Source organism: Sminthopsis crassicaudata, chromosome 5, assembly GCF_048593235.1.
Source record: "Sminthopsis crassicaudata isolate SCR6 chromosome 5, ASM4859323v1, whole genome shotgun sequence".
In the NCBI taxonomy this organism is placed as follows: domain Eukaryota; kingdom Metazoa; phylum Chordata; class Mammalia; order Dasyuromorphia; family Dasyuridae; genus Sminthopsis; species Sminthopsis crassicaudata.
In genome coordinates this window covers 143,361,802-143,377,130 of record NC_133621.1, presented here as the reverse complement: position 1 = coordinate 143,377,130, position 15,329 = coordinate 143,361,802, and the positions used below count along the sequence as shown (strand labels likewise).

General features: G+C 37.5%; 1 protein-coding gene across 3 annotated transcripts in view; it reads left to right on the top strand.

Annotated features, from left to right (window-relative positions):
* The first annotated feature begins 1,449 nt into the window (after window positions 1-1,449).
* The window catches only part of CDHR3 (cadherin related family member 3), a 92,678-nt gene continuing 78,798 nt past the window's right edge, over window positions 1,450-15,329 (top strand). Inside the window, exons 1-3 of one of the 3 annotated variants that reach the window (XM_074268375.1) lie at window positions 1,500-1,633; window positions 10,388-10,530; window positions 11,115-11,317. Coding sequence is in view for 1 of the 3 variants with exons in the window: in XM_074268374.1 (XP_074124475.1) it covers window positions 1,588-1,633; window positions 11,115-11,317 (249 nt within the window). In the remaining 2 variants the exon portion in view is untranslated. Of the gene's footprint in view, window positions 1,634-10,387; window positions 10,531-11,114; window positions 11,318-15,329 lie in introns of all 3 variants that reach the window. The other 2 variants (XM_074268376.1, XM_074268374.1) reach the window with 2 other exon arrangements.

Below are 15,329 nucleotides of genomic sequence, written 5' to 3'. Positions count from 1 at the left end.
ACACTGTGTGTGTGATCCTGGGTAAGGTACTTGACCTCAATTGCCTCAGCAATAAAAAAAATTAAATTTATTTTAAAAAATAGTTTAGAAAGTGTAAAGGCCAGGTTTAAATTTAATAAAAGGACCTGAATCTAAAGAAGAAGATCCTTTGGATTAACTATGAAAGAATTAGCTGGAATTCCAAGAGATTTGTGATGGAAAATGCCATCCACATCCAGAAAGAGAACTATGGAAGCTGAATGTGAATCACAACATAGTATTTTCACCTTTGTTGTTGTTGTTTGTTTTGTGTCTCTCATTTTTTCCCTTTTGACCTGATTTTTTTGTGTGCAGAATGATAAATGTGGAAATATGTTGAGAAGAATTGCACATTTTTGACTTATATTGGATTGCTTTTGTCTAGGGGAGAAGGGAGGGAGGGAGGAATAAAAATTTGAAATACAAAGTTTTGCAAAGGTGGATGTTGAAAACTATCTTTGCATGTATTTTGAAAAATAAAAAAGCTATTATAAGAAAAATAAAGAAAATTAATTGGGACATAGGTAAGATGCCATAGGTTATAGGCTCATAGATTTAGACTGGACTTTAGAAACCAGCAAGTTCAAACCTTTCATTCTATACATGCAGAGAAATTAAGAAGCTTGTCTGAAGTCACACAGATGGAAAATAAAAGAACTGATATTCAAACACAAGTCTTTGGACTCTAAATCCTGAACTTTCCCATCATACTGCACTGATCAAAGGCTCAGAGTTGAATTTTTCATAAGATCTAAGAAGTGGGTCCCATTACGAAGAATTATTTTCATAGTGTCCTAGATTTAGAGCTGGAAGAGACCTCTGAGGTCATTTAATCCAAATCCTTCATTTTCTAGAAGGAAGAGTAAGACTAGAAAGGTGAGTGATGTATTTAAGAGCACACAGATAGTAAATGATAGAGATGGGCCTCTAACTCCTTTGACTCCTAAGCTGCCATCACTTTTTCCAATTATATCAGGTTGCCCTTCTTATCCGAGGCAGGTGCAGTAGATGGAGTACTTGAACTTTGGAAGACCTGAATTCAAATTTAACCTTAAAAACTTATCAGCAGTATAATCCTGAGCAAGTCATTTAACCTCCAACTGCCTTAGTTCCTCATCTATAAAATGGGGATAATAGCACCTCCTTCCAAGGTTGTTGTGAGGACCAAATGAAATAAAAATGATTACATAGTGCCTGGCACATAGTAAATGGCATAAATGTCAGTTATTATTATTATTATTATTATTATTATTATTATTATATTTGGTGAGAAAAGAAGTGAAATTCCTTGAGAGCCCTTTTAAGAGAAGAGCTACATGATGACTAACACTTCTGACACTCAGATACTATTCAGCTTCATGTATACATCAGCCCAAAGTAGGTAACTAAAGAACAAATAAACCAGCTGGTGTTTAGAATCTCCCTTAGATACAGTGAGAGGTTTTGTTTGATTTCTTACTTGGAAATAGGACCAGAAAAAAACCCGAATAGAATATGCTTTGGGAGATAGAATTGGAATCAGCTTCTCACTAACATGCTGGTCCCTGGGACAGCAGTGAGCTAAAAAACATGCAGCAAACAGTCTGTCTTTTTGTCCTACTAGGGATGGTTTCAGGTAAGACCCAGTCTTATTGCTCATTTTACATTTGATGCACTGTGTGATCTATTCCACTTTGCTGAAAGAGATGGTCTTATAATATCTTTAGGGGATTAAGTTGCATGTAGTTGAAAGTCAACAGCTTAACAGAACAACATGAAATGCTCTGTTAAGATAGAAATGGGATTGACATTGAATTAACTGGTTTGGAACTTAATTAAGACTGTTCCAGGAACCAAGAACAGGGACATGGGAGAATAAGTCTTTAAAAATTTCTTCTGAACTTAGACCTCAAATAAAACAGGCATTTCCAACAACAGAGTAGAACAGAAAAGGAAGATTATACATAAAACTGCAGGTCTCTATTATGAATAGTTTGCTTTTCTTTTTAAATAGATCACAAATTCATTATGTAACTTTCAGTTGTCTTGATTGTGATTCTTTCTAACTTTCCCATGTTTTCTTTTTGCATTTATAAAATGCTTCAAAGATAATTTTCCTTCCTTCTTTTCCTTCTTCCTTTCTTTTCTCCTTTTTTCTTCCTTCCTTCTCCTTCCTCCCTCTCTCCCTCCCTGCCTTTTCCCCTTCTTTCCTTTTCCTTTCTTCTTTCTCCTCCCTCCCTTCCTCTCTCCCTGTCTTCCTCCCTCCCTTGCTCCTTCCTTCCTTCCATCCTTCCTTCCTTATTTTCCAGTTTGCCTCAGCTTTGTTTGTATTTCTCCTACCATTTTTATTTGGCTGAAGATGAGATCCTTAAAATGACTGTAGGAGGAAAAAAAAAAAACATTTTTGTGATTTTCACTTGAGTATGTTATCAATGGAATTGAGGCCTCAGTTAGACTTTGGTCTAGATCTCTAAAGACCCTTCTACTTCTCTCTCAGTTAACATTTATTCATTGTTATGTAAGTCCATTCTTTCAGAAGATTCTGAAATTCTTTAACACATGGAAGAATCTAGCTCCTCTATAGGGGGTTGTTCTTTACTTTTACCTTCACATCTCCAGTGCCCAGTATAACTCCTTGTAAGAGTGTTTATTAAATATTTTTCAGATCGAAGAGCAGTATGTGAGAAGATTGTACTATAGGGAATAGTATCTGGAAGTAGGAAGATCTTGGTCAAATAATAGTAGTTAATATTTGTATTGGACATGTAGATCGCAAAGTGGTTTGAGCACCAGCCCTGGAATCAGAGTTCAAATTCTATCACATACACTTACTACCTGTGTGACCTATGGCAAGTCACTTAACTCTATTTGCCTCAGTTTCTTCATCTGTAAAATCAACTAGAAAAGGAAACGGTAAAACAATGTAGTATCTTTACCTAGAAAACCCCAAATGGTGTCATGACAAATTGAACAACAACAACACATTTAGATACTGTATTAATGTTTGCAAAGCATTTTAAAATAATCTGATTTTATTATTATAACCTGGGAGGCAAATGCTGCTATCTTTAAACTTTACAGATAAGGAAACTGAGATTAAGTGACTTGCCCAGGGTCACATAGTGTCTGAGACCAGATTTGAATTCTGTAACCCTGAACAAAGCACTTAACTATAAGCAACTCTCTAAGAATATAAGCTATAAAAAAGTTGCTAAACTACAATGATAGAGAGTGTTTCCTTATCTGGGCTCCCTCTATTTTTTATTTGATTTTTTAAAATTAAGGCCTTTTATTTTAAATAAATACATATATATATATATATATATATATATATATATATATATATATATATACACACACATATATATATATACATATATATGTGGATAATTTTCAAGTTCACCCCTATAAAACCCTGTGTTCTAGTTTCTTTTCCTCCCTTCCTTTCACCCCAGGTCAGCAAGTGATCTAATATATGTTAAACATGTGCAATTCCTCTAAACATATTTCCACAAATATCATGCTGCACAAAAAAAAAATTAGATCAAAAAGGAAAAAAAATGAGAAAAGAAAACAAAATGCAAGCAAACAACAAAAAGAGTGAAAATATTATGTTGTGGTCTATATTCAGTCCCCCACAGACCTCTCTCTAAGTGTAGATGGCTCTCTCATCACAAGATCATTGGAAGTGCTCGGAATCATTTCATTATTGAAGAGAGCCACTTCCAGCAGAATTGATCATTGTATAGTCTTTTTGTCATATACAATGATCTCCTGGTTCTGCTCATTTCACTCAGCATCAGTTCATGTTAAGTCTCTCCAGACCTCTCTGAAATCATCCTGCTGGTTGTTTCTTACAGAACAAAAATATTCCATAACATTCATATACCATAACCTATTCAGCCATTCTCCAACTGATGGGCATTCACTCAGTTTCCAATTTCTTGCTGCTACAAAAAGGGCTGCCACAAACATTTTTTTTGCACCTGTGGGTTCCTTTCATTCTTTTATGATCTCTTTAGCATACAAGCTCAGTAGAAATACTCCTGGATCAAAGGGTATGCACAGTTTGATGTGGACTCCCTCTATTAATGAAATCAGAAGTTCAGACCCTAAAGTTAAAAGTTTATGCCAGGATAAGAGATTTTTAAAAGATGAGATTATGATAAAATATTTTATACTAGAATCACTAAGGGATCCCTGAAGTTTCCTGATGAAAGCATGATAATATTGGACAAGTGCTTTAAAAAAAAATTTCTTTGACAGATGTGTGGAGGATGGTTTAGAGAGGAGGAAACTAGCCATTTCTAGTTATCTGAAAAAAAATGCTCTAAATCACTATTGATTAGAAAAATGTGAGTTAAGACAACTCTGAGGTACTACCTCATATCTTTAAGATTGCCTAGGATGATAGGAAAAGATAATGATAACGTTGGAGGAAATGTGGGAAAACGGAGTCACCAATGTATTGTTAGTGGAGTTGTGAACTGATCCAACCATTCTGGAGAGCAATTTGGAACTATGCCCAAAGGGCTATAAAACTATCCAAATCCTTTGATCCAGTACTTTCTTTACTGGGTCTGTATCCCAAAGAGATCATAAAAAAGGGAAAAGAACCCACATGTGCAGCCTTTTTGTGGTGGCAAAAAACTGGAAATTGAGTGGATGCCCAATTTAGCCCAATTGGGGAATGGCTGAATAAGTTATATGAATGTAATGGAATATTATTGTTCTATAAGAAATGATGAATAGACTGATTTCAAAAAAGCCTGGAAAAGACATACATGAACTGGTGCTAAGTGAAGTGAGCAGAACCAAGAGAACGTTGTACACAGTTGTAACGAGCTGTCGTCTCCAGAAGCTGCTGGATCGCTCTCTGGGAAGAGATCTGCTGTGTCTTCTACTCAAATCTCTCCGACAGATTCTTCTTCCTGTAATGAACCGTTGTCTCCAGGCAGTTGCTGTTAACTCTTGTCCAAAGAAGTGACTTCCCTTCCTGCAGAGAGCCCCGTCAAGCCTGATGCAATTCAGAGTCCTCCTCTTTCTCTGAGAGTCCTCTCTTTTATTCTCCCAGAGAATGGGCGTGGGATAATGCAAGGGCTTCTGGGAAGAACCACCCCAGCCAATGAGCTTGCCCCCTCTATCAAGTCAACCTGAGTTCTCACCTTGTAATTGTCCAGAAAACCTGAGTTCTCACTTAATAATCCTAACACACAGTGACAAGTAACAACAAGTAATCACCTGTGATGGACTTGGCTCTTTTCAACAATAAAATGATTCAAAGCAATTTTAGTAGACTTGTGATGGAAAGTGCTGTTCATATTTAGAGAGAGAGAGAGAGAGAGAGAGAGAGAGAGAGAGAGAGAGAGAGAGAGAGAGAGACTGAATATGAAACAAAGCATAGTTTTTATACCTTTTTGATTGTTCTTTGCTTGTTTCTTCCCTTTCTCATGTTTTCCCCCTCTTTGATCTGACTTTTCCTGTGCATAATGACAAATATTTAGAAGAATTGCACATGTTTAACCTATATTGGATTGCATGCTATTTTGGGTGGAGGAAAGGGAGAAAAAAAATATGGAACCCAAGGTTTTGCAAAGGTGAATGCTGAAAACTATTTTTTTATATATTTGGAAAAATAAAATACTATTAACCAATAACTAAGAGAGCCAATGACATTGCTGGTAATGTCTTGACTTGGATGTGAATTGGATTTAAGTAGGCAGAATTTTGCACATAGTCAACAGACTCACTTTTCTTTCTGAATCATTGAAGTTCAGTGGTAGGACAAAAGTCAATATGAGAGGCAATGGCCCAGATTATAATGGATGATCTTGGTATCTTCAATGTCTGATCAAACTCTTAGTATTTTACAGGTCTTGCTTCAGTCATTTTTTATGACAATTGGAACAATTTATTTTCATCTACCCATTCTGCTGGGGAAAAGTCTTCACAAGCTTGAGGGAGACTCACTGGCAGGTTTGAGATCTCAAACTGGTTTATCCAATCTGCTGAGATAATTTACTGGGTTTGGCCATTACATATTCTATAGCTTCTTGGAGTTTAGGTCAGACATAGTCCATCTCTCTCTGTCCAGTGAAGCATAAGGGGTTTTGTTTGTTTGTTTGTTTGTTTGTTTTTTTGAGGCAATTAGGGTTAAGTGACTTGCCCCAGGTCACCCAGGTAGGAAATATTAAGTTTCTGAGACCAGATTTGAACTTAGATTTTCTCGACTTCAGGGCTGATGCTCTATCCACTGGTCCATCTAGCTGCCCTGAAGAATAAACCCTCAATAAGTGTTTAATTGAATTTAAACACTTGCATAATGGGTAACCTTTAGATTAAACATTAGAGAGATGATATATGGATACATTCTTTCTCTGTGTTAGTTACTCTACACCATGGCAACAAAATCTCTAGGTAGAGGTTGTATATATAAGATACTGTAGTTCCTTAATTATATTTTCCCTCAGAAAGTATATTTGAAAACTTATTTTTAGTTTATTATGATGATACCAGAGAGAGTTAACAAGTACTTGAACTCTTCCTCTGAGTAATATTGTATTAGTATCTGAGACTAGAGCTAAAATTTTTATTTTGTAAACTCACCAGTCAGGGAGGGGAAAAAGAAAGCATCATATATTTATGAAATTATATTCTATATCTATAGTATATGGATAATGAGTGTCCTGGTAAGAAAATTTTGAAGAGAATCTTAAAGATGATTCCACAGTTGTGGCCATTAAGGCCTAATTTATTCTACTTTGCTAGTTTTAAGTGAAGCATCTCTATTTGTAAATTACCACAATGTCCCTGAAACAAGGGAAACAAGATAGACACATCATCCATCCAGATCTTAAACACAATTGAGGAGATGTTTCAGTGAGTTCAGTGGTAGATAATAAATCTTTTATATATATTTCTTTTTTTTAAGGGTATGCTTCAAGTACTTCTAATTTAAATCTTAATTAAGATGCATTTGTAAGTCAAATTCCATTAAAGTCTCTCTCTTGCTCTCCACAGACCACCAGAGTTTGGGAGAAGACTCTGGTAGGGAAAGATGGTGGTATAGTGAATGCACACTGAGCTGAGAGTCAAGAAACCTCTGTACTAACCCATGTTCTAGTGCTAATTAGCTGTGTATCTTTGGGTAGCTCACTTCCTGACTGGGCTACAGCTTCATCATCTGTAAAAGGAAGGAGTTTGACTACATGATCTATAAGGTCATTTCAATTTTTAACATTCCCTGATCAAGGAACTGGAGAGCCCAAGATAGGAGTATGAATATAGAGTATATGTGGACTAATCCTTTCATGTATTCTGGCCTCTCAAACTCCTGCCTTCTATGATGGAAGATGCTGGTGATTAAAGGCAATCAATGGAGTTCAAGGTGGAGGAAGGAATTAGCATTTATTTATTGCCTACTACATGCCTACTACTATGCTAAGCACTTTATAAATGTTATCTCATTTGTTCCTTACAACACTGCAAGATAAGTGCGGTTAATATCTTCATTTTACAATTGAGGAAACTGAGACAGAGAGCTGTTAGTTGACTTGTGACATAACTAGTAAGTGTCTAAAGCCAGATTTGAACTCGGATCTTTGTGACTGTAGACTCAACACTCCATCCACTGTACCACTTATCTGTCTCAAAAGAACTAATCCTGATAAATGAGTGGTCCAAATAGCAGACAGAGTTATCAAACAGAATGTCCATATAGATCAAACCAAAATGGGATAATTAAATCCAAAAGATTCACTAAGGGGAAGGAAAGGGAGTTTACTGCAGTGTCTTAATGCCAGGGCAGTCAACATCAAGTCAGGAAGAAAATATGAGGAAGGGTGACAATAGATTTCAATGAAGTGATAATTTGACTCATGACTCCTGTGCCTGAGGTTTGGTTTTTATGATAGCCATGTCATATTTCCTTATTGTGCTGTAGTTCTGGACCCAGACTACAAAACTGCCATCATTGTCATGACATTTCCTCATTCTAATCAATGGAGAGTCTCAGAAGACAAATTCTAAATTTGTAGGCCAGCTGTTGGTCTTTAAGTTTGGCTGATGACTTTGCACAACCCTGCCTTACCTAAATTCAATTCATGGCTAAATCAAGACACTCCTCATAATATCTTGAGTCCTCTTAGAAAATGAAAAGGATGAATGGCAATAGCTACTGACCATGTTACAAAGGGGAATTGTCACACCCAGTGATACCCTAACTGCTTTGAGAGGATTAGGATTTCTCTTGGTCCTTTGGGGTACTATGACAGAGACCTTTTTTTCCTTCCTCAATGTCATCCTCTGCCCCCAATATTCATATGGATTACTTGTGCCTGATCTGTAGTAGAACATTCTAAGCTCATCTGATCTGATCAGCCCCAGTCAGACACAGCGTAACAACTCCAACATGGTAATGTCATCTTAATCCTCTTCAAGAATGAAGGACAAGAACCAACTGATCAACTGAATGTCATCCAGGGTAGCTTTACACATGGGCAAAAAGACTTCAGAAGCATCATAATGACAGCACCACAATACCTGAAATTACACTGAGATCCATATCTTTGAACAAAGCATTTGTCTTTGTTGGCCCTTCTGCCAAGGTTTCCCCCTTAGAATCATACATCTAGAGATGGATAATACCAACCTCCTCATTTTACAGATAAGTTGACTGAGGTCCAGAGAGACCAAAAGAACCAAAAGTGTTCATCTCAGTGATTCAAATCCTGTGACTGCAGATATTTCATTATTCTAATTGCATCACACTACAGCCCCTCATGTGAAATACAATTTGAGGCAAGTGATAGAGCTCCTCCTTAGCTCTTATTTTGTTAGAAATAGGTTCAGTCAATTAATCAATAAATACACAGTTTATCCTGGGCATCTAGGATTTACATAGCACTAAACTTTAGGAAGCACAGTTGAGATCAACTGAGTGCCTCTCACATATTAAGGCAAAATACTACAGACATACCTATTGGTCTCTATGTGCAGAAGTCAGCTTATAAATGGGATACATTTCAAAACTACATTGTTAAATTAGTTACATAGGATTGGGAATGCATTTTCTTTTGGGTTAACCCACACATTTTACCCATAATATGCCTAAAGTATAATACCATAGAATGTAATTTAACTGAGGCTGATATAAATCCTATTTTGACTTTTTTTTTTTTTTAATGAGACCCACACAAGCAATAATGATAGACTTTTAGATTCACTAAATACAGAAGTTAAAAGTCATCTGCATTTTGGGTAGAACTGAGGCTCTTTTTCCTTTTTCAACTGATGACTACATTAAATACTTTGACTTGGGAGAGAGGAAGAAGCATAGAAATAGTTTTATGTGTGTATGGGGGGAGGGAGAGAATGAGGATATAAAATAGGGATTAGCAATCCTACTTCTAAAACCTGCCCTAAAGGAGAGGGAGGGAAGCACTACCTCTGAAATCTACCTTCCCTTCCTTTTCCTTCCTTCCCATGTTTCATCTTGCATTGCAGATTTCGCCTTGCACTTCATAAGTAGGTGAGAAGTGAGATCCAGGGCTGGGCTAGGTGGGCTCCAGGCAACAAGGGGATCAGCTGTGGAAAAAAGAAAAGGAATCATTAAGGGACTGGAAATGACCATAGAGATCAGTAGAAGTAGAGGGCAATTCTGAGAAGTGCATGCTTATGAAAGAAAAGGACTTCCTACAACCAACCACCTGGGTGTGCCAGCTGTTCTCAGTGTAAGAAACATATGTGAATCAAGCATGAATAAGTCAAGGACTGACTATAATTACAGGTCTAATTCTCCAATAATCCTAAGAAGTAAAGCACTTTCTTTGCTACAAAAGTGCTCATAAACAGGAAAGAAATCGACTCCTTGAAAGAAACAGAAATACCAGGTCTGGAAGTTGTAATCCAAGGTTTTAAAGCTGGAAAGGACGTTATTGATCATCTACTTCAACCCCTGTTTTGATTTTATTTCTTAAGTTTAATTTTTAATTTTTTTATTTTTTGTTCTGATGTCAGAATCATTTCTGATGAAAACACCCCCCAAAAAAAAAAAGAAAGAAAGAAAGAAAACACCCACTCCCAGAAAGCATTCCCTTTCCCTTAAAAAAAAAAAAAAAAAAAAAAAAAAAAGACTTGAGCAAAATCAAATGCAAGAATAGTGTCTGACATATGTACCACTCGGCACTCATAGTCCCCCATCTCTATAAGGAAAAGAGGGAAGTTCATTTCCACATCTCTTTTCCAGCCCTTCATTTTACAGATGAGGAAACTGAGACCCAGGAAAAGTAAAAACGACTTGCCCCAAATTTAAAATACACAGATTGTATGTAAAACAGTCAGGTTTTAAACCCAATCTTCTGACTCTACAATCTATGCTCTTTTATAAAAGAGCTTCTTTCCCTCAAATAGGTGTCCATCTTTACTGTGTCTATATTACTGCTGATGGCTTAATATAGGATGAATGGAAAGAAGGGAAAAAGAACTGGAAGGGGTCTCGGCAATCACATGTCATTGAACATCCTCATTTCATAGGTAAGGAAAGCAAGGTCCAGAGAGGTTAAATTATTTGTTCAAAATCACATAGCCAGAAAGTGTCCTAAGTCAGAATTGTAAAAAAGCAGTTCCTAATATATAAACAATTTTAGGGGCACCGGAAATCTTAGCTTTTACCTTTCAAGACAGGGGATGTGAAGAGATGACAAAAAAAATTAAAATCTGATCACAGCCCTAGACTCTTACCAGAATTCTTGTATTCTGAAGCAGCACGGCATAGTGACTAAGATGTTAGAGAGAGTATTAGATTCAAGATAGGAAGTCTTATGTCCAAATGTGATTCTAGCTCCATAATGTGACCACAGGCAAATCATTTATTCCACAGCCATATCTTCTTCAGCTATAAAAGGCTCCTTTCAGCTCTGAATCTAGGATCCCATGACCCAAATCCTATCCCTGAGGCTAGCTATGTTACCCTGGCAAGTCACCAAACCCTTGAGTTTCTTCATCTGAAAAATGGGGATGAAAATAACTAATGGTATAAGTCTAAAATGAGATTGTTTGCACACTTTAAAGCAGTAAATCATGATCTTTATTATTTTATATTTGTTCCCAATTTGTAGGGGGAGATTGTCTACAACTAAACCAGTTTCCAGCAACCTGCTTTGTCCAAGAGAATGCTTCACCTGGCACTAAAGTCTATAGTTTTAATGTGACCTTATCACCATCAGCCTCACCTGTGAGCTCAGGATTTCCTTTAATAATAAATTCAAGTCCTCTGGCCCCAGCCTTCTGCATTAATGGAGTATCGAAGAAAAACTTTGAAGTAAGTCTTTTCAACTGCTTCAGCTCATCAAGCTGCAGGTGGTTTGGTTTGCGTTTCCTGTCACATAGGAAGATTTGTTGACAAGAGTTGATAAAGGAAAGTCTTTTTCTGTCGTAACCCTTTCTATTATCCCTATAAGCAATGCTTTGTTTTTTTGTTTTTGTTTTTGTTTTTGTTTTTTTTTCCTGGTGGCCTAGGAATTTTGTTTGTGGCCCTAAGAGTGTCTGGTGAAAAGTGCTCTGGTGGAGAAGCCATATTACATGTGGCATCTGGAACTCTTATGACCACATATCTGATAGGAGTCTCTCTTTTACCTAATGGCCATCCTTCTGAAGACCAATGACTAACCTTGTTGCTAGATATGACTTATTACTGATAGCATCTGGCATGATGGAGTGGAAAGAATTTGAGAACCAGGAATCTCAAAAGCTATTGAATTCAACTCCTTTGTTTTAGAATTGAAAAAACTGAGACCAAGGGATATTAAATAACTTGCTCCTAGTCATGTGTGTTAAGAGGCAGGATTTGAACCCAGGTTCTCTTACTTCAGTCAGAGCTTATGCTTTTATACCACACTGAATCTGGAGTCTTAGATTAGATTCCGACCCCAATCACTTACTATGCGACCCTTGGCAAGATGGTTTCTGAATCTCGTCTTCCTTTTCAATAAAACAGAAATGTCAATACTTTTACATTGACTGGAAGAAAGTGCAACCATAAAGTGCTATAGAAGAAGTCATCTCCCTTGGGAGATGTTAGGATAGTAGGGGTGGAATTATTTGATATGGGTAGTTTAAATCTTCCTGAAAGCAGAAGTCTGGCTCAAATGATCACTCAAGGTCTCTGGCAGCTCTTATCCTAATTGTGTGGTTCTTTTTTTCCAATGTGAATTTATTTTCTATATTTTTGAATTTTTATTTTTTAAATTAATATTTTTCTTCCTCTCAAAACCTCAGTCTCTGAATAAGAAATCCCTTGTTTGTGTGTATGGACCTATGTTTGTATGTATGTATAATCTAGTCAAGAACACAAATTCCCTCACTGACCATGTCAAAAATGTATATGTCATTTCTGCCTCTTGAGTCCTCTTCCCTATGAGGAGGTTGATAGCCTGTTTTATCAGTTCTCCGGATGTATGGTTGGTCATTGCATTGATCAGAATTCTGATGTCTTTCAAAGTTGTTTGTCTTTATGATGTTGATGTTATTATATACATTTTTCTAGTGGTGGCACTTAATTCACTGGGTATCAGTTCATCCCAGGAAGACCTATTTCTATGGAAAGCATGTGTCACTAATAATCAAATGCCATATCAAAGAACTTTAAGAATATAGGCACCTAAGTTGGAGCTGCATAATTTCCCTTAGAATAGATAAAGCAAATATAATAAACATTCACTTTTAAGAGGGACAGTCACATCTGCTTACAGTTATTTAGCTTTCCACTCTTCTGAGTGAGTCCCAAAGTTGCTATTTCCTCTTAAGCCAGGGTACTAGTCTGCTTTTTAAATTTCCAGCTGAAATATAAAATGCAGTTCCAGAGCAGCTAATGTCTCCCATGGAGACAGATGTCAAAAACTTATAATAGGTTTGCTCATTCTAAGCTATAGCTCATTCTTATCCAGCCATTTACAGTGTTTCCTTCACAATTGCTCTGAGGTCAGTATTGAAATAAAATCATCTGGATTTTCCAAATGAGGAAATTGAGATTCTAAGACAGTCACATGATTAGCATCTGACATTTCTTGGACTACCGCCCGTTTGTCTGGTTCCAAATCTAGGGTTCTTTTAAATATATCACATAATCTCTCCTGATGCTGGATCTAGCATCACCTATCACCCAGTTCCTTGCTTGCATCTCCAAGGTCTATCCTGTCATGGTATGTAGAGTTTCTGGCTAGTTAGCATGGTACAGGACAAGCTCAAATGCAAAAGTCTAAAACCATCCTATGTGCCTTCCTTCTGTAATCATCTCTTTTTTTTAGCTTCTGCCTTTCTGCCTCTTGCGCCACCATTCATTCATCAGGTCTTCTAAGTACAAGTCCTTGAGATCATATTTGAGTTTTCCTTTCCTCCCTCCATATTTAGTCCTATTGATGTTTTTCTGGGTAGTATCTCTAAGAATCACTTCCTCTTAATTCCCAGGGCCATTATTCCTAGTCATCTCCTTCCTGGACTGCTATTATCTTGCCTCCAACCTCATCTTCTCCAGATATCATGCAGACATTTTTTGTTGTTTATTATGTCCCTTTCTTGCTTTTCTTTTTGTCCACTCATTTTCAGTCTTGTCCAATTCTTTGCAACCCCTTTTTGGGCATTTTCTTGGTAATGATAACAGAATGGTTTGCTATTTCTCCTCTAGTTTATTTTATAGGTGAGGAAACTGAGGTAAACAGAGCTAAGTTATTTGTCCAAAGTCAAATACCTAACAAGTGTCTGAGGCAGGATTTTAGCTTAAATCTTCCTGACTCTGGTGCTCTATCTACTGCACCACCTAGCTGCCTTGAAGTTCTCACTAGAGCTATACACTGAACCTCTTCATTATTGAAGCCTGCAGAAAGTTACCATGTAAATGTCCATTTGAAACCTCAAACAACACATCAAACAACCCGAATCCATCATTGCTACAAAACTTGTCCTTTCCCCTTTCTTCCCTATTTCTTCCTTTATCCCTCCTTTCCTTCCTCCCTACCCCTTCCATTTCTTTTCTCTTTGTTCCTTTCTTTCCCCCTTTCTCCTTCCCCATATTTCTCCTTAATTTCCCTCCCTCTTCCCTCCTTCCTCTCCCTCTCCTCCCCCCTCCCTTCCTTCCTTCCTTCCTTCCTTCCTTCCTTCCTTCCTTCCTTCCTTCCTTCCTTCCTTCCTTCCTTCCTTCCTTCCTTCCTTCCTTCCTTCCTTCCTTCCTTCCTTCCTTCCTTCCTTCTTTCCTTCCTTCCTTCCTTCTCTCCTTTCTATTGCAGCAGGGATCCTGACAGAATCACAAGGTTAGAGCCATGGACCAAATTGGCTTAGATGAAGCTAGATAGCTTAGTGGATATAATGCTGGACTTGGAGTCAGGAAGGTCTATGTTCAAAACTTGCCTCAGACATTTTCTTAGGCTGTGTGGCCTTGGGCAAAAGTGACTTAAGTATATATGTCTAAAAACCTACCAATCACAAAAATCCAGCCTAGGGGAGATAGTCAACAGTTCATGTAGAGGAGAAAAATCATTTGATTTTAGTGGTTTGAAAGTTTAAAGCAGGGGTTCTCAAACTACGGCCAGCAGGCCAGATGCAGCCGCTGAGGACATTTATGCAGCCTGCTGGGTTATGGCAAATGGGCTGAGGGGCAGAGACAGAGTGTGAGTTTTTGTTTTTACTATAGTCTGGCCCTCCAACAGTCTGAGGGACAGTGAACTGGCCCCCTATTAAAAACCTATTTTGAAGACCACTGGAAATAAACAAAGCATATCAGGTGATAATTAACAGCTAACATGATGTTAGACTGCACTCATCAAAGCTCTCCAGAACAAGAGAGGTAAACCCTCTGCTCCATGGTTTATAGCTGTAGTACTACATTCAATTCTGTAGGGGAAGGAGAAACAATTTAGGAACACTGACAAAATTGGAATGAGTATACTGGCAGGAGACCCTGAGAGTGGGGACACTAGGAAAAATGTCATAGGAACATTGGATGAAAAATGGTGATAGATGGTCTGGCCTAAGTAACTTCTCCTGATGGAAGAACTCTCCACTCTTGGTTCCCTTCCTCTGATTTGCTGGTTCTTCCTAAAATCTCTTATTTTAAGGAAAACACCAAAGCCAGTCATGTCTTCATCCTCTTCCAGCTGCACTTATGACCCTAGATTTTTTCCACCATGGCTCTGTACCGTTTCCTCTCAATTTCTTTCCAACTCCTTCTTATGTATTTCATTCCTCAATTAGAATGTAAGCTTCTTGAGGGTAGGGACTGGCTTTCTTTCTGCTTATATCTGCATTCCCAACCTTTAGCACAGTGCCTGGCACATAGCAAG